The 23,490-nt window shown below is 34.4% G+C and overlaps 4 protein-coding genes across 4 annotated transcripts; all 4 read right to left on the bottom strand.

The window, feature by feature from the left end:
- Window positions 1-8,056: 8,056 nt before the first annotated feature.
- LOC108195024 (uncharacterized) lies at window positions 8,057-9,437 on the bottom strand. Its single transcript, XM_017361962.1, has 2 exons — window positions 8,883-9,437; window positions 8,057-8,236 (listed from the first exon to the last, which is right to left on the bottom strand). The coding sequence occupies exons 1-2, from the start codon at window positions 9,435-9,437 to the stop codon at window positions 8,057-8,059; spliced, it is 735 nt and encodes a 244-aa protein (XP_017217451.1).
- Window positions 9,438-9,469: 32 nt separating this feature from the next.
- LOC108195026 (ATP-dependent DNA helicase pfh1-like) lies at window positions 9,470-10,432 on the bottom strand. Its single transcript, XM_017361963.2, has one exon. The coding sequence runs from the start codon at window positions 10,430-10,432 to the stop codon at window positions 9,470-9,472; it is 963 nt and encodes a 320-aa protein (XP_017217452.1).
- A 385-nt stretch (window positions 10,433-10,817) lies between these two features.
- LOC108195027 (uncharacterized) lies at window positions 10,818-13,168 on the bottom strand. Its single transcript, XM_017361964.2, has 4 exons — window positions 12,691-13,168; window positions 12,141-12,599; window positions 11,800-12,052; window positions 10,818-11,550 (listed from the first exon to the last, which is right to left on the bottom strand). Exons 1-4 carry the CDS (start codon window positions 13,166-13,168, stop codon window positions 10,818-10,820), a joined length of 1,923 nt encoding a protein of 640 aa, XP_017217453.2.
- Window positions 13,169-20,480: 7,312 nt separating this feature from the next.
- LOC108196721 (chalcone synthase 2) lies at window positions 20,481-22,178 on the bottom strand. The gene is made up of 2 exons (XM_017364131.2): window positions 21,915-22,178; window positions 20,481-21,668 (listed from the first exon to the last, which is right to left on the bottom strand). The coding sequence occupies exons 1-2, from the start codon at window positions 22,099-22,101 to the stop codon at window positions 20,680-20,682; spliced, it is 1,176 nt and encodes a 391-aa protein (XP_017219620.1). The 5' UTR covers window positions 22,102-22,178; the 3' UTR covers window positions 20,481-20,679.
- Between the last annotated feature and the right edge of the window lie 1,312 nt (window positions 22,179-23,490).

Below are 23,490 nucleotides of genomic sequence, written 5' to 3' on the forward strand. Positions count from 1 at the left end.
GAGTGAATCAATTTACTAAATAAAATATACTACTAATATAATTATATTAGAAGTGAATATATATAATCTATTTAATATTTAATCACTTTCCTTCTTTAGCAGAGCTTCTGTCTTCTTTGAAACTTTAATATCTTCGTCTTGAATTGTCAATCAATTGAACTACCACCTTTGTTTGACGTAGAATATTTAATCCTTGTAGCTGATACACAAATGTACTGTCTGGTTCATCTGTATCTAGCTGAATAAAATATTCTTCGTCATTAAAACAATTAAGCTGTGGCTTGTTCGTCGAGTCTTCGTCTTGTAAGTTCTTCTTCATAAATTGGAATCATCTGAATAAATAAAGTATAGAAACTTCATACCTTCTGAACTCCTGGACGTGCCACAAAAGATTATTTGTGCACTGAGGCTTGAACATATTAATGAACTTCTCTCAGTGGACTGCAGCAGTATCCTGGAATTTTTCTGACATAAAATTCCGATAAATCATTTGACGTTCTTCGTACGGATTCCGGTGACTTGCTATTTACTGAGCTTTCTTATCTGAGTTGAGTTGTACCTCTTTAAATACAAATAGGCTAAACATATGCCTTTCAATCTCCCCCTATTTGTTTGTTAACATAACAGGCAAATTTCCTAGAGGATAACTCAATTAACAGATAAGACAAAGGATTAATAACAAAGAACAAAGCATTTCGTACGTGGATACACTGCATCTCCCGATCGAAAGGATGTCAAATAATGTGTACGTCCCGATAACTGTCCTGCATGTCTAGTCTCCAACTTGCATAAATAGCATGATGAAATGATCCAGGGAGGTCCAAGTTCATAAGTTATGGATGTCACTTGCTGGAAACAGTTTATTTAAACAGTTAATCTTAGTGTATTCTTATTTCCTGTAATACTTAAAACTAGGATTATTGCCCGCTTCGCACGGTGAGTTTTAAATTAATATTTTTTGTCTATAATAACTCATTTGAGAATATATATTATAATAATGTTACTGATAATTTTTTGTTTAACGCATGTTATTGTAAGTTAAATTACCTTTAAGTGAATATTATATTAAAAATACAGTTTTTAGAAAACATATTAAAAAAATTAGATGTGTTATGAATTTAAATCATCTGTAAAGGAAAAAATTGTTAAACGACATTGTTATATTATTCAGGACATTATAAGTTTTTTAGAAGCGATAATATAACACATGTCATTTTATAAACAGAAAATCCCAAAAAGATATTGGTTATGTAATGTAACGTGTTGAATGGAGAATAATGTAACTGAATATGTTAATGATAATTTTATGTTTAACGCATGTTAATATTAGTAAAATTCCCTTGAAGTTAATATTATATTAAAAATAAAATTTGTACAGAACATATTTAAAAAATTATATTAAAAATACAATTTGTAGAGAACATATTTAAAATATTATATTAAAAATACAATTTGTAGAGAACATAATTAAAAATTGTTAACCGACAATGTTATATTTTGCAGAATAGTATAAATTTCTTAGAAGCGATAATATAAAACATGTCAATTTATAAACAAAAAAGCCCAAAGTTAAATTAGTTTTATAATGCAACGTGTATAATTGAGAATAATGTAACTTTTTTTTAATTAAGAGAATAATGTAAATTCTCTCTAATTTATTACAGAACTATTTCAGGTTGACTTGTGTCCGATTTAATTAAGCCGTTAGAAGTTGTGTAATAAATGTCATGAGCTTTGGTAGATAAAAACTGGCCGGGCTTTGGGTTCTGAACACTGTCTCTTTCATCTTTCCCCCTTTTTCTTTTTGTTGCTTCTGGGTGAGGTATGCATATATGTTTTTTGTCCGTTTCCCATATATATAAAGTTTGAAACCTTTTCTTTGATTTTTTTGCCATGCTTGCACAACTGAAACATGTATATTGTTTTTCTTTTCATTGCAATCTCAGTAATGGACGAAATCCCGAAATTTGTGAAAATGTTGAGCCGAGATGCTTGCCGTTCTAATATCTTGGTATGAACTATTATGAACTACATTGTTTTGTACTTGTTATTTCAGTCTTGATCATCGTTGTATGAACTATTATGAACTCCTTTAATGCGTTGCTCCTAACCTATTATGGTCGAGAGAAGTTCACTGTCTCGGCTTTTGATTCGGCCATGGTAGAAATCTTTGTGAAAGTTATCCCTGCTGTTCATGGTATGCTTCTGAGCACTTAGTTATCTATTTTGATATTTTTTTGGAACTGAAGTCACATTGTTTATCAATTTTGTCGCCTGATTGTGTAGTTGAGAGATTTGCTGTTTTGGAGCCATCATTTGAAATTGTTGTCCAACCCTTCCATTTGCTTCGTTACTCTTATGGAGTGGTAAATGATTCATCTACTCATTGTGTTTTGTTAGACCTCTTTGTTTCACCTAATTCTAACTTTGGCCTTTCTTAATTTTAATTTACAGGACATTCCTTCAAAGTTTAGCAAGCTTTCTGATCGATGGGATCGTCTTGACTACATTACTGTATATGAGGGCAAACGATGTTGGAAGCTGCAAGTTCGTGCCAGGAGACATGGAAATCGAATGTGCATACATGATGGCTGGATCAAGTTTCGCTCGGACATGCGTCTTGCTGTTGGTGACGCAGTGAAGTTCATTTGGCAGAGTGAAAGCATTCGTAACTTTGATGTGTTGGTGCTGAAGAAAGTCCAAAATGCAGACTGATTGTGTGTGTCCCAAACTCTTGTTCTTAACTTTTGGTTTTCTGTGGTATATTCCATGAAACAATATTCTTAGCTTTTAGGTTTATCTTGACTGACTTAATTAAGGTATTAGTATTTCACTGTATTCCTATCGAACTTGATGTTATGGCTTCAGATTCCAACTGGTTAATATTTATCAACATCAGTACTCCTTTATTCCATTTCTCAGCTTTAGAAGTTTTTATTGTTGTGAATTTTGTTCTATGTTCATTCCAGCGTTAATGTTTTATAACAGGATAATAAAAAGATGTAATTTGTATGTTTGTAATAATAACGATACAAATTAGAACAATGTGCAAATAACATAAAGTTTAGATAAGTCAGAAAAATATCCAGGTGCAGAAGTTATACATAAAATGCTTGAGCAGCATGAATCCAAAGTTTTTGGTGCATTGGTAGATAATATAATTTAAAGGATTACACAGAGTTGGATGCAATCAAAAGTGCACATAGGCAGAGCAAAAGTTGCTTATCCACATGTCCATTCCTGCAATAGAAATTTTCTTAAGAGTACTAAAATAATATAGGAAAAAGTATATGAGTAATTATGTAGGAAGCGTAAATTACCAATGTCGATTCTAGTTGAGTTGGGAGATGTTGTCCAGGTGAACAGATGTCCCAGTTTGCTGGAGAATTGGTATGTTACTTATTTAGTGGGTATATTTAACATATGCTATATGTAATGGCGTACAATACCTGAGAGCCGAGGTTTTCCATTGTTTCAAGTGTTTGTTCCTGCTCTGCCACATCTTCTTCAGTGTTGAATCCCTTAATTATCTTTGTCGCCATGAATTTAGAACTCTTCTCCTCCACATTATTTGCTGTAACGAATAGTTGGAAACTGCACTGCATTCCTTGAATAGATCTAACTGCTTCTGGGAAAGAATCATCCTAATTAAACTTGTACATTAGTGATTCTTTTAATGAGGAAGAAGATCATAGAATTTGTATTTATAAATTTTCAGATCACCTCACTGTCGACCTCTTCCACATATTTGTGTATCAAGTTCCGAATTTCACGATCTTTGAGGACGACCTTCAGTTCACCGGTGTTATCAGCCACAACCGTGGTGATATGAAACCTTAAATGTAGGGTAGTTAGTTTTGCAGACTAATTTTTACAATCATAATTGTTTATGTCAGCATTACAGTATTTACCTCTTTAATGGATACGGAACAAACCGTGTACAGGTTACACAATACTGTAATCCATCTTTAGTGTAAGTTTGCCTATAGCATGCAGTGCAAATGTACCTCTTCCAATCCGTTTTTTCTTCCACTGTTTTTATTGTTCCCTTACAAATGACCTCTTCCTGTTAAATGGAGTTGATATATTATGAATAGGTTTATGTAATACTTGATTACCTTTGTAGAACAGAGCTTACCTGGTTGTAGTCTTTGCTGAGGTTTGGTCGATGTTAAAAGTTGTAACTTCTTTCTTAATCCTTCCCAGGTTTGAATTGGAGAAATTAGGATCTTCCAACCTAGTTTGATTGAGGTTATTATTTGGTCCTAATTTTTTTTCTTTAACTATATAAATAGAAAGGTCAACTTACAACTTCCTCATTTTGCCGACACTGTGATGCTCATAGTTTAAATAGTATTTGGTGGGTGAATAGTTGCAGAGATCAATCTGGTCTGTAATTATTTTCCAATGTGTTATATATCAATGCAAGAAGCCTAGATCATTGAAGAAAGAAGAGGAGTTGTATGACTAAAACTGACAATGCACTGACCTTTATATTGAGTCACTCGTGCACTTGCAATTATAATTGTCACCGGCTGCTGGAGTTCTTCTGACATAGCTTGTTCAAACTCTTCCGCAAACGATTTCCAGAAAGTAACATTGACATTTTTACTGAAAGAAAATATTTCAAAAACAAAATTTTCATTATATCTTAAATATGTTTTCGTTTATTAGATGCATAATGTTTTACCTGCCATCAGTGATCACAAATTTGACCTTTACTTGTTTATTTGGGATCCTGCTAATCTCTTCCTTACTCTTAATTATGCCAATAACATCTGTTGGAGTATGAGTAGTTAATCTAAACATTTATCCAGATCTATAATGTGATGCTAGAGTTTTGGTACATATATATTTACCTGTCAAATAGACATCTTGTGTAGCCTGGGATTTCAGATCTGAAAACTGAAACAAATCAAAGTTGTTAGTTGGAATAAAGATTTCACTATCATCCAACTCCTTGACCCTTGTTTCAGTTGTGAAGGAAATTTGTTTATCCATGTGCACGACCCTGTAGTTGTCTTTTTCCGTAAAGTCCTTGACAGTGAAGTTTTTGATCAGATAAATCTTTCCTTCTTCAATTATCCTTGACATTTTGTCTGCTATAGCCGCGGGTATGAAGACATGCATCCTGCAGTTCTGTAACAAAGGTTGCTTGTGAATAAATTTTGTACTACAGCTGATAAGATAATTTGCACAAAACTCATACTGTAATTGATACACATGTCGTAAACTTACCTTTGCATCAAGCAACAAAATGTTGTAGCTCTTAAAAACAATCCCACTGTTAGTGGATCCTCTCCATTGTCTGATAACTCTTGCCTTCACCTTCCAATCTGCTCTTGAACTGTTAATGTTTCTGAGTGAATCACAGGCGTTTGTCGACATCTTGCAGTGTATATGTGCTGGTGAAATGCTAGTATAGTGTGAATTTGTAAAACTAAAGGTGTGGCTTGTTAAAAAGGTTGGTGGTTGCAGCAGTAAATGTATTAATTTGTGGTAGGTGCACTTGTCTGTGAAGGAATTTGGTTGCGTCTTTATTACTAACATCTGCAATTCATTTGATATTGTTTAGTTTTGACACGGTATTTCTTTGTTAGCACATAGTGACCATATGTTAAATGTGGTTGAAATAACAAAGAATATGTGGTTAGAGTTTGCTTAATATCTTCAATCCTATATATTAGTACACAATGGAAGTGTAAGGAAGACGGTAAACTGTTATAACGTTCACAAACCTGATAATTAATAGGAAAATAAAGTTCCTGGGAATAAATTCAGTGGTAGAATATATTACAATTGTCGACGTTACGAATTGAATAAAGTCCAGCAATGCAAAAGTGGGACAGCATAACAGTTAACTTGCACATAGGCAAGTGCATTCAAACAAAAGATTCTTCAAACAGGTTTGCTGGGATTGTAGTTCTTCGTCATCATTTCTGGAAGCAGTTGTAAATCATCGTCAGAGGAGATTTTAATTATTGTATCTTAAAATAGTTTGGTGAACTGATGATAAGTATTATGCACTTACTTTCTCAAGCTTTACTTTCTTCAAATCTGGCTTCTTAATGGGTGTTTCTATGATATCAGCTTTGAGCCTTGATTTGGTCTTGTTTGTAGATTTTTCCGTTGCTGGGCTGTTAATGTTAGAGGTTGGCTCTTTACTGATATCCTGTTGAATAAAAACATTTCTTGTGTGAGTTTGTATGAAACATAAGATAGTTTATGGTGGAAGTTTGCTTACATTGGTAATCTCAGTTTGCTCATTGACAACATGGACATTTGGATTGGGATCATGGTTGTCTGTAATTTCCAGTGGTTTGGAAATTTTTGTAGCGTTGTAGACATTGGAACCTTGTTTAACATTTTCTTCTGTAAGAAGTATGTCTAAACGATACTGTTTCTTCTCTAAACTTTTCAAGATATCGGGGATTTTGTTCTTCACATCAACCTGTTGTACATTACTCAGGTAATAACTTCACACATAAGTACTGTACTCATGTTGTGGTATATTATAAATTCAGTTAGGATAGAACTTAACCTCGTCATCATCAGCATCAACATCATACACCGTCTTTCCTGTCAATCGAGATATTTCCTCATCAGGCCAAACAATTGGAACAGTTCCAGTTTCATCGGAGCACAACCCATACAAACGAAACCTGTAGAAAAAGAAAATTACTTACATTTCTCAAATTAATATTTCATTCCGTTCAATATGAAAACAACCCTGACCTTTTGTCTGGATATGGGTAGTTTCTTCCACAGCAGTTGTAGTTACCATCAACCATGTCCAAATCTTTTTCACATTTTATACAATATGCAGAGTACCAATTTTGTTTTTCATCAAACCTCTTCAGCGTAACTTGGCAGGTAACTTTTTTCTGTTTATAAAGGTATTGAATAAGTGAAGAGAAAACAGTAAAAATAGAAAAGCATATGACTTACTACTTCTGGTACCTGAACAAATGATTCATTAAGGTCTCTCAGCTCCTTAATCTTCATTTGGGGTAGCTCTAAAACCTCCTCTTCCTCCTCAATGTCCATTACATAGAAACCTGGCTGTCTATATCTACAAATTTAATTTAACAATTTCAATATTCAGCATATGATGTCTATTCAATTTAATGAAAATAATCTGGTGGTTGAAGAGGAAACCTCTGAATTAGGTTGTTGACAACATGATGATTGATATTCAAGTAGAACTTGTGGCAGGGAAATTAGACAGGTAGCCCTCTGGATAAAGAAATAAATACGTGAAGTGCATGCTACACATATCAACATTAAACTATATGAAATAATATACCTTTCCACTCTGTGACCTTGGCAAAGGTGATGATAATTATAACTGGTGTTTCTTTAATCGCTTTATAAGCTTCGAGAAATGAATCACCATATTCGTTGAAGAAAGTCACATTCTTTGTGGCCCTACAAATAATGAATATAAAAAGCAATAATTTGTCATGTATCTCCTATTATAAATCACGTTTCTATTTGAACATGTAGGCATTGCATTTTATACCTTCCATCAGATATTGTGAAAGCAACATGTGATTTCTCCACAGCATCCTTCATATACACAGCTTTTTCTTGAACACTTTCAACAACGGCAACGACATCTATATATTTAAAGTACAACAGTTAATTTGGCAATAAATTTAAATATCAAGAACTGAACTAAATATCGTCAAAAGCTTTGATATGAAAGTATTACCTATGAGGAATCGATTATCCTTTTTAATTACTTCCATCTCCTCTAAGTTTCTCATATCAAAGCTGTAGTTTGGGAACTTTAGTCCTGACACTGTCTCCTTTACCATGACCGTATCACTTGTGAAATATATATGTTTCTCTGTCCTAACTGGTCTGTTTGTTTCATCTCCATTATAGAACAAAACTTTGAAGTTTGTAATGAGGTACATTTGTTCTTCAGTAAGTAGGTCCTCAAACTGTGGAACTATTTGTGATGAAATGAAGGCATGAACCCTGGTGCTCTGCTAGTTTAGGGTGTGCAAGTCATTATTTAATTATTATAACCACAAAAGAAAAACCTAGGTCAAGGTTGAAAACTTACATAGTCATCAAAGAAGACGATATTGTAACCTTTGAATTCACCAGTTTTCCTGTTGATCCCCTTCCAAATAGACTGAGATTTAACTCTCACTTTCCAGTCAGTTCTAGAGTCCTCAATATCCTCAAGTGAATCGAAGCTATAGAGAGCCTTGTCCATTGTAACCTGTTTAGAAAAAGTCAAGATAAATAAGAACAATGGAACATTACGCATTAAACATGCAAGTCTCAAATAAATCTGTGGAAAATATTATACCTTCTTTGTAAAGTGCAACCACTGATTTTGTAAGCTTAACTGTGGTGAACTTTGGATCCAGAATAGATGCTCAAGTGTTGTACTGTATGTATGTATACTGCAACTCAATTATTGTACTTGCTTCCTTGATTATAATATAGTAGGACAACTCACAAACCTAGGATAACATATTACTTTTATAATAAGAATATCACATGTACTGTACTACTTTTCTGATCATTTCACTTTGTAAAGGGTGGTAGGGCACGCATATATATATCCCTCTAAGTTCCACTACTAAGAGCATGACATAAAATTTTAAATTGCACAACAATTAATTAAGTGTTGAAAATTATATTAACCTGACATTTTTAAAAATCAAACCATGATAGAACAATCTGATATTGAGAATAACAGTGGTGAGCATATTAACCATTGAAGAATTCAATCCAAAAGTGAAGGGCATAGTTTTAAGCAAAAAATCATAAATGTAGGCCCTTAAGTTACAAACATTACTCAAACTATTATTACAAAAATAGATTAGCAGGACTTAAACAACTGGTAAGTTGTAAAATACTTCCTTGTAAACTACATTTTGAGTGATGTTTGTGCTTTGTCCATGCTCATCATTGATGAAACATTTCAGCCCTTCAGGTGAAGTAACATGGCTCACTGCAACATAGTATTGTCCATGTGAGAACACCCCTTTTGGCAAATAGACCCCAACGTTTTCAAGTGACTGTCCTTGAGCTTTGTTAATTGTCATGGCATAGCAAATCTGTAGAGGCATTTGCTTCCTGCAAAGCTTGAATGGGAGTTTTGTCTCGGTTGGACATAATTCCATTCTAGGAATGAAATGTTTTGTCCCCTTGAACTGTCCGCTAATGACCTCACAACAAACACAAAACTGAAGGCAAAGTGTAACCATCATTCTAGTACCATTACACAATCCTAATGTCTGATTCAAGTTACGCATCAACATAACAACTACGCCAACTTTCAACTTTAATTCATGAAGTGGCAAACCTGGAATGTTTAATGCATTGAGGTATTCTGGTGGGAAACATGCCATCTGCTCTCTTGCAGTTCCGGGATAATCTTCCGCTGTGTCTATGCTGAAGAAAGAAGACATGTTCCCAGGGATTCTGTCCACTATCACACTGTTTACTTGACATTTGTTGGTGTTAGGATTGCTCTATCGCTCAAGTAATTTGAGTCCTGAAATTTTTCCAGAAATGACGGAAAGGTGCTTTTCATCATTTGTTCCACTGAATTTTCAGAACCCATATTACAGTAACGTTCAGGCACAGCAATGTCATCCTCACCATATTCCACACCTGCATCAGGAGGAGGTCCTATTTTTCCATCACCAATGTCCAGAACCCATTGTGCAAATTCTTTCAAATTCTGAATCTCCTCGTTGTTTCTTCCCTTGTTTAGACGCATGTTGTGTAATAGTTTAAACACAGTGGCGATCTTCCAAAGCTTTGATCTTGTTATTGAAGCAGCTACTATCTCACCCCTTGGAGCTTGTGGGATGACAGGGAGGATTTGACGGAAGTCCCCACCCAAAACCACTGTAATTCCACCAAAAGGCATATGATATCTTCTTGGATCAACAGCTTTCATGATATCTTTAAGTGAACGATCAAGACATTCAAATGAATATCGGTGTTGCATTGGGGCCTCGTCCCAAATAATTAGACTTGTACGCTTAACCAACTCTGCAATGTCTGATGTATGAGATATGGAACACATTGAATACTCATCAAGTACAATTGGGATTTTAAACCTTGAATGTGCAGTCCGCCCTCCTGGCAGGAGTGTGGCGGCGATACCGGATGAAGCAACTGGAAGAACAATCAGGCGTTCAGACCGCAATTTTGAAATCATTGTTCTCCATAAGTAGGTTTTTCCGCAGCCCCCGCTACCGTACACAAAAAAAACACCTCCCTCTTTTTTCTCAACTGACTCCATTATAGATGTAAAGACTGCAAGCTGCTCTTGGTTACAGGATGATATTAGATGCTTATACTCCTCCTCCATTTCTGTAACATCATAACTGGTTTCCTCCTCTATCAGATTGTTTACACTACAATCCAAATAGCTGGGAGGAGGTTGAGGCATTTGAGAGTACTCTTTTAAAGACTTTCCAACGCTCTTCAGCAACGTATGGATTTCTGCATATTATTTAACATTTTTTTAAAATAATATTTGTTGACATTTTTAACAGAGATGATGCTGTTGTTTTTCATTAAGAATCAGTAATGGATTCCCAGTCAATCTTCTCTGTTTCAACAAAATGTCATCAACCATATTAATCCAATGTTTGTTCCACAATTCTTTAAGATCGGTCACTTTACAATTCACCATTATGTGGACAAAAAGCTGGCGGATTTGGGGGGGAAATCCAGAAATAGAGCATTCTTTCAAAACCTCATCCCATTCATTGTCATCGTCCAGTAATCCATATACTTTGCATGCCTCATGAAAAGTGTCATACGTCTTCCCTTTAACAGTGCGCAAGCATTGGAAGGAGGTCGGACCACGAACTTTTGTCAAGAGTAGGCGTAAAAAACCACAATTCCCCAGAACTGTGATGGGTGTAAGAAAGCCTCCCAATCTTTTTACCCCTCTTCCTCACTGTCCAAATCCTATCTGTATCATTCCAGACATAATGTTGCGGGATTTCGTCATACAGATATTGCCTTGCATTGTTATCAGTTGAGTTAAGCTCGAAGAAAGCCTCCAACTGACTGAGCCTGATCCCTTCTCTAGCAGCCACCTTCTGTAATGGTTCATTTGAACGAAATGTACATGTTTTATCCCCTTCGAGATGGAATGAAAGTCGTTGAACCGCCAGAGACCTATAATGGATATTAAAACCGAAAATCCTGTAAGCAGCTTCACACCCGCAAATGTATCTTCCATCGAAAAAAGATTGGATTTCATCTTCAGGTTGCTCTATTTCATTTAATAAGTTGGAGCTGCGCTTCTTTCCCCGAATTTCAACGGTAGCTCGGTCATGTCTTTTGAGGCAATACTTAAAAAGATATTTGAGACTACGTGCGTGAGCACAAATCTCCACATTTATGTGACACTGAAATTTGACCAACAAATCTCTATTATATGGAACCACCCATTGGTTATCAAGATCAGCTTTCCCTTTTTTAACTGTAATATTGGTCTGCTGGCGTTTGTAAATGGGAAAGCCTGATTGATCAAACGTCGTCGCTTGACAGAACCTAGATATATTGTTCATTTTCTTACTTAATTGAATAGCAAGTTGGGAATACAACACATATTTGGCCAGCAATGACTATTACTCAATTGAACCTTCACATAAGTATGTAGACTGATGATAATTTAGAATTATCAAGACCAAACATATACTTTTATTTGCAGTTCCTTAACCTTGCTGTGATTATCTGAAGAATATGCTACTTAACACAGAATAAAACTTAACAATTAAAGTAAGAAGGAAAGGGACTCACTTTTTGGGAAAATGCCTAGTACATTTGTGCTGCTTCATGCAAGGAGACTTTGGATATTCTTTGCCGCATGGTCCATGCATCATAAATGCTTTGACGGCAGCATATCCTGCAGGATCAACTTTCTCGTCTGGAATCTCTGCTGATACAAAGTTGTCAACATTTGATTTGAGATTTTGTTTAGATGCCGCATCCAACCAAATCAGCATGTGAACATGAGGCAAGCCTCGCTTTTGGAATTCCACCACATACATGACTGTTAAAAAAGTGTATGTCAACAAAAGTGCATAATGATAGTAAATCACAGACTTGGTACATTTATGAAAGTGTGAGCTAGTACGTACCACCAAGGCAAGTCCCAAAGAATTTCTTCTGCTTTATCTCCTCTATTAATTGATCAAGCTTGAGGCGAAACACACGGGCGATCACATCTGGTGAATTCTGAGGGCTGCAGTGTGGAATCAACTTCATCATCTCATTTATTTCATCCCAAAGAGGATTTGTTGTCATTGTAAGGAAGATGTCGGGATGACCTATTACTCGACAAACTGCAAGAGCGTCCTGGAAATTTTGCTGCATGTAGCTTCGTGAGCCAACAAAACCGGATGGCAAAATAAATCCTTTTCCAATATTTGAGCACTCTGAAGAACCAACTGACACTGATTTTTTAATACTTGAATATAGGTCTGATCGTAAGGTTGTTTGATGCTTACGGAACCACCACAGACGTGCTTGCTCAATAGTTGAAAAAGCGTCAACAATATACTGTTGATAGAGCCTACCACCTAACCGTGGTGTAATTCCTGCACAACACAGATTATGTAATTGTAATGAACATGAGAGAGAAATAGTTCAAACATTCAAATCATCATTCTGTAGTACGCATGAAATTACCTTCATTGGTCCGGACTTGCAATTTATATGAATAGAATTCTTTCATTGAAATCATCTCCCTTTGTTTCTGCGTTACATTATCAACCTTCCCAAAGGGTATGTCCTTATGGAAGCCATCACCACCATGCGGGAACAACAAAGGATATTGAAGCGACATCAATTTTGGGTGAATGTCTGTTATTCTCTCTAAGCCTTTCTTATGTGAATGCAGAATTATATCACGTGTACCTTTTGTGTCGTCCATATCCCCAACCATTACACCTGCAACCTCATCCGATGGACCAATATGATTTTCACGTCCACTCTCAGCCCTGGATACCTTGAGGATGATTTCTAACTCTTGCACACCATTCTCAAACCGATCACGTGCAGATCTAAATTCCTTCACCAACTCATTTGTTTCATCTAACATCTGGGACAATCCTTCAACAATTTCAGCATCAACTTGCTGACCATCTGTGACACTAACCCATTTCATTCTGTTTTCTATTTCATTCTCCGTGTCATAAATATACAACTGGCAGAACTTTGGGTCTTCACCATCGTCTGGTAGTAATTAACCAAAAAGGTGGTGGTTCTGACCATTTAACCGATATACATAAGGTGCTCCTCCATTATTAATAGAGTGATCAACTTTTCCTCCGGTAGAAGTAAAAGCAAATAGGCTATTGTATAGACGTATACCATCCTTGAATCTTTGAGACTTGTTCTTATCATTGTGTAACTGCCAAATGAATGATGGAGTTGGCCTCTTTTTTGGAAGTTTGATTTGTCCCTTGGCACAACAGAGGGAAAAAACAGGAGTGCCTTTCTTCACACTTTTGTTGACACGTTCCTCTTTCCACATCCAAGCTTGACAATGAATACATTTCACGTTAGGGGGACCTAAAGTAGCATACTCTTTCACAGCTGCAAATCACATATTGTATCCTTAAATTTGTGCATCAACATTCGAAAGTTTAAAAAGTAAGATTCATGGCACAATATATTACCATATATAGTTGGTTCCTCTTCCTCAATGTCTTGACAGTTAAAATCACCACCATAATCTGTGATTTCAAAAATTTAAGGTTGGTGAACTAATAAAAGCAAGAGTTATTAACATGATTGTTTTCAGATTACCATCTTCTGAATCGCCGTCACTTTGATCGCTGTAAGATTCTCCAAAATGAGAAAAACCTGTGAAAGATTAATATGAGAACATCTTTTTAAATGGAATCATATTAGTCAGCTGTACAAATTCTTTGCACACATATGCAAAAAATAAGAACTGGAAAATCTTATTGAAGTTACCAAAATCATTGAAGTGGTCGGCTGAGTCCTGTTGAGAATCCTTAGGATCAAAATTTAATTTACGTGTTGGTAAGTCAATATTTACCCCCCGTCAGACTGAGTACCTGAAAATTTTACATTTCCTAATAAACTCCGGCTCAAAATTACATTTAAAGGTAAAAGGGATTTTCAATGGCATCGAGCACAGTCACGTACCAACTGTTGGTCCAAATTTATGTGATTCATCAATGAAATCTTCAGGGAAATCTGAAAAGCATTGTAATTATTAAACACAAATAAATTTGACATTTATAACACATTCGTTAAAATGAATTTCATATGGTAAATACCTTGGTCAGAAAAAGCATCACTTGAATCACTATCATATTCAGACAAATTCATAACATCTGTAATTTGCCAGAAAATGTAAAAATGACAGAACCAATTAAATCTAGTTTTCTCTTATTAAGTATAATTGAATGAGAAACATACCAAATTCACTCCTCAAATGTTGGGGTCTTATTGCATTCTCAACCACCATCTTCCCTTTATCTTTACTGGAACTTAAATTTGTAAAGATGGCTATTGCAAAAAAGGGTGTGCTTTAATTATCCAGTATGTTGGTAATAAATAAAAATCATTTGGCTGAATTTGTAGTTTAGATTGGACAGAGTAATTGAACTTACTGTGCTCAGCAGGTGATACCATCTTTTTGACATCAGGGTTCTTGCATGGCCCTGTACAATATAAAAGCAAATAAGTTATCGTTTACCTTTGTGACATCAAATAAGGTTAAATTAATTCTGAAAAGCGAATTACTCTTCTGCGTTGCTGAATGGATGTTTGATCCGCAGGATTTGAGCAAGGCTTTTCTTTTAATATTTGTCGGAGGTCTATTCTCTTTAAACGCTGAACTTTGTTTATGAATTCCTGTCAACATAAGTATTTCAAGTGACCAAATTACTATAGCAACAAACTAATAAAAGCATAAATTAGTACAATAGGCCATTAAAATTTACTCTTTTCTGGAAGACATTCATTTCTTTTAACTCTTGTGGTAGGCACATTTTCTTTGTTGCGTTGAGTATGTTGGCCTAAAGCTGGAAGTCAGATAATAAAAATGCATTACATATAAAGTGCATTACATATCTTTTATATTAAAAATACACAAACGAATTAAATACCATTTGGTTTATGCTTTGGTAGTGGGGACTGAAGAGGCCTAGCTATATTGGGTGACAATGGCGTCAAAGGAGAGAAAATCCTGGCTGTTGTGAGAACAAATATTATTTTTGTCAGAGTATTTACTAAAACTACGTAGTTAAAGAGGTCTGAAGGATCCTTACAACATTGAGAGTAGCTAACAGGAGGTGTGTCTGGTTTAATGTTTTCGACATTTTTTCTCGGAAATCGCTTGACACTATTCCTAGAACCTGGAATGCAGGACGGAGACTGAACATTGGTTTTTTGTTGCGTGTGAAGAGCTGTTTTCTTTGCGGTTCCAACATCATCCTCGATATGAGCTGCAACATTGAAGAATATTAACTAGACACATAAAATCGGACATAATATAATACAAATTAGAAACCATATCTTACATTTAGTTCTTTTTTCAGAAAGCTGAGGATGTCCAACTTTGTAACCTGCACAATGTTTGTGGGGAGACCAATTATTTGAACACGTTTCTAACATGGACAAAACTATAACAAATAAAATTAAAAATTATGTTAAATACTCTTACTCTCTTTAATCAACTGATTAAAATAAGATTCATCTTTAGGTGGATGAACATATTCTTTCATAACTGGCAGTTGATAGTTAACTGCACATATTGAATGTAAAGGGACAAAGAATCATAGAAACAAAACGAATGTCAGTCCTGTGAGTAATGTCAAAGAATATAACACTGTCCACACACAACAAAACTGACAACTACTCACATAGATTCCAAAGTAGAGGGTCATCTTTCGAAGTACTGCGCCTAAATTTATCCATTCGTCTTAAAAAAAATTCAAATAATCTGGAACACAGGTACAACAAAACACACTCATTGAGAGATACGGATGGAGGCCATTAACTCCGATATACATATACATACATGTAGATACATCCATATAGAAAAAGAAAGACAGTTGGGAGCTCAATTAATTCCAACACCTGGCTCATAAATACCTAACATATATAAACAGTAATATTCAACCTCGATTGCTTATGATGAAGGAATTGGGTAGATGAAGACACATACCTAAACAACAAACCGGCATAAATGTAGAGCTCTGCTATCCAGCACCTCGGCTTTCGACCCGATGATTAGAGAGCTTGGATTGAAAAAAAAAAGGCAATTAGGTTTCATTAACAAAGCGTGCTGAACACAAAAGAGCGGTATATAGAGGTACAAAAGTATATTGAGGGAGAAGTCAGTAGAAGTACAGGGAAAATAAGCTGGGGAGGTGTGAGAAATGAATATTTAAGTTGTCTGAGGAAACGTGGCTTCTTGCAGCATCGACAACAAAACAGAAGAGGTATAAATACGGGAAGTCAGTGGCATACGGTGTAAATACGGCAGATTTTAGGAGGACGAACTTGTAAAAAGCCAGTAGAATATCCTTCAGGCTTTATAATTTAAAGGGATTGTTGTACACAGCTGACGCTCATCCAGCTACTTATACTAGTATTCTTGTCCGCTACGCTTGGCAATTTTTATTTTTATATAATAAAATGTTTGAAGACATAATATTATTGTTAAATATTTTATTTATGACGAAGGTGACATAAAATTATTGTTCCTTTCTTTTTCTCTCAAAATATACAAATATGGCATCATAAAAAAAATGCATTTTTTGAGTCATAAATTTATTGTTCGTTAGATGTATGGTGTTTGTTTATTTGAAGTTGCATTTTGTCCATGTTAAATGTTTTAATGATTGAGTTTATTAAATAAAAGAGGTGTTCTCTATGTGAATATAAAACAGGACATGAATAATTTTAAATATTAAATTAATAAAATATAAAATAGGACATGAATAATTTTAAATATTAAATGAATAAAATAATTTTAATTTTTATGCATTTGTCCATAAATTTTAAATGTTTGAAAACAAAAACAGAAGATGAATAAAATATATTTTTGTAAAAGAGGTCAGTATTATATTGAAATTTGAATATAATTTTTATTAAATCAAAAAGAAATACTCCCTCCGTCCCTTTTTAGTTGTCACATTTGGTTTTGTACCGGTCAAGTTGGTTAAAGTTTGACTAAAATCTATTAATATTTTATCAATTGATAAAATAGAAAAAATATATCACCGGAACCAACTTTTAATCTACTTTAAGATGTAATTTTTAATTTTAAAAATAATGAAAGAGACAGAGAGAGTATCAATTATGAGAATATCGTGACGAACGTTTAATATGTTTCATAAGTAGTACATAATTTGAATAAAATAAAAATATTACGATCACGCATCTAAGAGTATCTCCAGCAGATTAGCTATATGATATATGATGTCCTAAGCTAAAATTTTAAGGAATATGGACAAAAATTAACTCTTAGAGATTCTCTACTCATTCCCTAAACTTTAAAATCCATTTTTCATTCCTCATAAATAGGTAATCTCTAACTCTTACTTTTTGCACACTCTTTCCCACACTTTTCCATTATCTTTTTGTTAAAAAAATTTGAATTTAATACTATTATAATAATAATAGGGAACACAAATAAGGACCATTGTTGGAGTTGTCAATTAATATAGAATCCCTATTTTTTTAGAATTTGAATTGTTTATCATATACTCCCTCCATTCCAAAATAATAGTCGCTTTGACTTTGTGCACGTAGTTTAAGGTGTAAAAAAAACATGCTTCTATACATTATTTTTGAATTTTTCTTTTTCTGAATAAAAGTTTAACATCTCTATTTTTATTCAAAAAAAGAAAATTTGAAAAATAATATATAGAAATATGTTTTTTATGCATCTCAAAATACGTGCAAAAAAGTCAAAGCGATTATTATTTTGAAATGGAGGGAGTATTTAGGAAATCTACTTAGGACACTGCTGTCTCACGTAGACAATTTAACCCTAACTTATTGGCCATTTTGCCCCTGTATAACTGCAAGAGGTAGCACAACATAAGAAAAACTGCGCAATTCCTTTGGTCACATTCTTATCATTACGCCTCTTTCCACATGATTGCATGACACTTATTACACTCAACAATATGAAGTCCCAGACTACAATATTCGGTTAGATCTACATCCAAAAACGTTAAAATTTGTACTCTACCAAATAGCATACTCCTTCCGTCGTAGGAGTAGTATACATACGAGGAGTGTGATGAAAAGTAAGAAAAATAGGTGAATTGGTGGGACCGATTAATATTTAATGTGTAAAATGAGTGTAGTGTGAGTAAAGTACTGGGACCTATTAATATTTAAGGTATAAAATGGGTTTAGTGGAAGAAAGTAGTGAGTGTAGTTAAGTTTTTATATTATAAAAACTTACTATATTTGATATGTGTATAATTGATGGGACGGCTCAAAAAGGAAACGGTATACAATTCAATGGAAAGATTTGCTGAGTGACAAAGTTTGGTTTTGCATTGTAAAACATGTGTGCTAACCTTTGGCAGATAAACTTATTCTCAATAAATAGGAAATTAAAATTTCATTGCTATGTTACACTTGTTATTGGATTCATTGTAATGGGGGTTAGAATTTGTTAGGGAAAAGATAAACTTTTCTCGAAGCAACACCTATTTCGAAAGATGCCTCAACTTTCTTATTTTTATTTTTTAGAAAATATAAAAATTTAATATAGAATCGTGGATATAATCCTTTTTCTAACTAAAGAATAAAATTGTTGTACACAGCTGACGCTCATCCAGCTACTTATATAGAGCACGCATCTCATTCATACATTGAATCACAGTAGATTAAACATTTCTACAATAGGAAGCTTAAATAGGAAACATTTTTATATTTTTTTTGAAAGTAAATAATTTAATCATTAAACACTTTTGTACTTTTTGTGAAAAATAAAATAAGACAAATTAACGTTAATGCCGCACTTTCGGGAAAAAGGTTTCACTCATATACAACAAGAAAAAATTATAACACTTATTTATATAAATTATATATATATTTTTTACATATCATATTATTCTTTTTTACAGGGTAAATAATATATTTAAGAAATAAAATTAGTCATTAAACAATTTATCGTAAATATCTTACTTTCATTATGGGAAAAAAAAGCTACAGTCGTCCACAAGGAGAAATACATTAATTATTTCTAGGATATAAATAAATAAATATATATATATATATATATATATATATATATATATTTATTGCACTTCTATAAAAATAATTAATGTTTTGTTTGAAAAATAAACTGAGACAAATTAGTCATTAAATAAAAATTCTGTTTTGCGAGTCAACTCCCGTATTTAAGGTTTTACCCGTCATTTTTCACTTTCTAAATCTTCATTCATCTCACCCATTAAGACCCCTCAACTCTCCCATCTTCTATTCTATTATCAGTTTTACAATAAAATCTAGATATATCTGTAAGTTGTTATTCATTCCCATCTTTTTTGAATGTTAATATGTTATGTTTTGAAAATTTTTTATGTTTACATGTACAAGTTTCAGTAAATATTTTAAAAAGGATTTATATGATATTTTAGGAGGTCTATAAGACTGATATTGATTTTTTGTACATTGGTAGATACCTCAAAAACTCATCTTTCACAATAAAAATCTATTCATATTTTGGAGATATTTACCGCTCAAATATCAATTGATATGTAACTTATATTTCTGAAATTGGGTCACATATGGTGTTTATGTGAATGCCAATTATGATACTATTAGTTTCATATTTGATTTGGTGTAGGTTAGATTGTTTGAGATGTCATTTATATATTTTTTAAATTAAAAAATTTAAATGTTTTAAAAGTTAAGCGGTCTGAATTAGTACAGTCATTTGTTAGCTCGTTCTTTGTTTCATGTTTCATGGATTCCAATACTTATTTTTCTTAGTATTTTGTTTTAATAAAATTATTTATTTTTTAAAAAACTCATTAAACTAATTATAATTTATAGTAAATGCCACACTTTCATTATGGGAAAAACAGTTGCCTTTCATTAAACAAGTTTGTGCACATATATAGTACGCGCAAAACTAATGTTATTACAACACAACGTATTATTATATAGGTCCATACATATAATATACATTAGACATACACACTCATTTTTATTTTTAACTTTAACAAATCTTTGACCAAGACTCTATGATTATTGTAATTTATACCACATTAATCACTAATGTGCAGTCACAAGTTGGTAGATTTGATTTTGAAATTTGAAGATAATTTGATTCCTCCGCATCTTAATGGGTAACCGGCATACTGTGCAGCACCACGGTTTCGAGCATACACAAGGAGATGACACAATATATGGACAGAACAAAAGTTATTAGTACAACACAATATATATATTACTATACCTTGAAACATGAAATTATACATAAAACCATTAACTGGTATTACAAGCTCTCTTATTCTTACTCAAAACGTCTTATTTTTATTTTGAAACTGAACAAATCTTGGCCAAGACTTACTAATAATTGCAATTTACACAACAATTATTAGTCTGTAGTCAAAATTTGGTAGATTTTATTTTGAAATTTTAAGATAGTCTGATTCCTTCTCATCAAGCAATAACCGGCATACTATGCAGCACCACGGTTTCGACGGTAAAACCCGGACCAAACCCCAAAGCGACGCCCCAGTCGAGCCCATCGCCAGTAGTTGCCCTGCCATCATTCATTGATTTCTTCCTCATTTCATCCATAACAAAAAACACACATGCACCCGCCATGTTACCATACTCACTCAGCACCTTCCGAGACGCCCACATTTTCTCTTCTTTGAGACCTAACACATGTTCCACCTGGTTCAAGATGGCTGGGCCACCAGGGTGCGTTATATAAAACAGCGAATTCCAGTCAGTTATGCCAAGGGGCTCGAAAACTTCTTTAAGTATCTTCTCCATATTCCCTGCAAATAATGTGGTTATGTTCCTTTTGAGAAAGAACATTAAGCCTGACTCTCCCAGTTTCCCACGGACTGTGTCCTCAGAATCAGGCACTAGATGTTGGGCCGCGAATACAATCTGGAAGAGTGGACGTTCGGTTAGAGGATCCGGATCAGACCCCACAATCACCGACGAGGCCCCATCACCAAACAGTGCTTGAGGGAGCAAAGAGTGTATATGAGGCCCTCGGAACGTGATGGTGGTGATCTCGGAACAAACCACGAGAACACGTGCACCCTTGTTGTTCTCGGCGAGATCTTTGGCCAGGCGAAGAACCGTCCCACCTGCAAAACAACCTTGCAAGTAGACCATGTGGCGCTTCACTGAATTATTGAGGCCCAGGAGCTTAGTGAGCTGGTAGTCAGCACTGGGCATATCGTAGCCCGAAGTGGTGCAAAATATGAGGTGGGTGATCTCTGATTTGGAGTGCCCCCACTCCTTGATGGCTTTGTCAGCGGCTTCTTTTCCGAGCTTCGGAACCTCCATCCTCAAAATTTCCTGGCGAGCGTCGAACGAGGGAGCCGAATAGTGGCACATGTTAGGGTTTTCTTCTAGGGTTTCCTCTGTAATATGCAGGTAACGTGTTTCTATCTTGCTTTTGTTACCTGTGCACAGCACACACATGCATACACTATCAACATCAAAAGGGGAAAGCCAAACTTTTATAGAAAGGGCCTCGAAAGCAATATTTTTCACATGATAAATAAAGGCATGTATTTATTGTTCATGCAAGCAATGATTCAGCTAGGAAACAATTGTATTGGAAAACAATATATATATCATAGTAAATATTTAAAAATGTGCAGAAGAAATATTTTATACGTATATGGCATAAAACACTAGAGACATACAGATTCGCTTGAACTTTTCTTTGAGTTCAGTCATATGCTCGCTCTTCGTGACACGAAAGTAGAAGTCGGGATAGTCAGCCTGGGGGTAGCAATTGGGAGGAGCAGCAGTTCCAATGGCCAGAACTGTGGCTGGACCTTTAGCTCTCTGATTGTTCATTATTTCCTCAACTGATAAACTAGCCGCCATTTTTCTAGATATTTGATTAAGATGTAGAATGCAGGTGTTTTCTTTATGTGTTGCAGTTTGAATATGATACACCTGCAAGCCCTCTATATATAGACACTCCGTGGTGCAGTTGTGGGAACTGGTTAAATCTAAGATGGCTATCAGTTTCAAAAAAAAAAAAAAAAAAAAACCTAAGATGGCTATCGGGAGTAGGCGGGTGCCGCCGCTTCGTGACAACAATATCCTCTTTTTATTTATTCGATGCATGTACATGGAGTTATTTGGCTCACACGAAGATAAGTATCTATAATTTATAGGTGAGGAGGTGTTCTGAAAAATAATTTTGAAATATATTGTTGGATTAAATTTTTGGTATATAAAATTTATTAAAAGATGATTTCATAAATTATTTTTTAAAGTAGGATTTTCAATTTAAGTATTAAGTTAGTTTATAATTTAAGTTTGAAGTTAGTTTATAATGAATCTACATAAACAATTCTTATATATGTATTTGAAATTATATTTATCAAATTCCAGAATTTTAAATATGATTGAAAAATAAACAAAATTATATTACCTTACATATTGAAAAAATTATAACAAAAAATATTATATATGTTACAATATTATTTTATTTTATCAAATGTATAATAAATTATTTGTATATTTAAAATATTTATAAATCTTTTCTAATATTTATATTCATTTGATATATCTTATTTTGTAACATAATTCTTCGGGCCCAGATTTTGCTGCATTCGTGTCCGCAGGTCGCACACGCGGAAAAACCCGAGGCTTGCGAAGCCACGAGATTTGCCTCGAAATCCCACAATTTGCACCCCCTGCGCGCACGTAGGTGGTGGAGCATAACACACTAACACAAGTTAAACACTACAAGAGTGTTCTACTATATAAACCCATTAAAGGCCCATATTCTTTTCTATGTGGGATACTAGCTCTCTTTTCCAATTTTCCACTACCAAGGAAGCAACTTTGGATCATCACAACTCATCCATTCCTTAGTCGTTTTGAGTGAATAAACATGCATTGGAAAGCTCTCTCGGAGGAGAACATAATCCAAGCATAACCCGCCACGAGCACGTAGCCGAGCCTCACTCAAATTGGTGCTCAAAATGACAAACTTCCAACAATCCCCCACATGGGTGAGATTGATGATTTTCAGTAGCACACACCAGACAGACAGACACGGGGTTTGACTTTTGGTGATAGTTTCTGCGATCAGATATAGCATACGATAGGTAGAGAATGCTCCTTGAACCCTCGCTCGATTAAGCACATCGACTTTACTGGTAGACAGTGGACGTGCTTGTCCTTGAACTGTTCGACCGTTTGTGTAAACGATGATATACTTATCACTATATCCTTTCTGACTTGTTCAGTTCTCATGAT

The sequence above is a fragment of the Daucus carota genome, chromosome 5 (assembly GCF_001625215.2).
Source record: "Daucus carota subsp. sativus chromosome 5, DH1 v3.0, whole genome shotgun sequence".
NCBI classification, from domain to species: Eukaryota; Viridiplantae; Streptophyta; class Magnoliopsida; order Apiales; family Apiaceae; genus Daucus; species Daucus carota.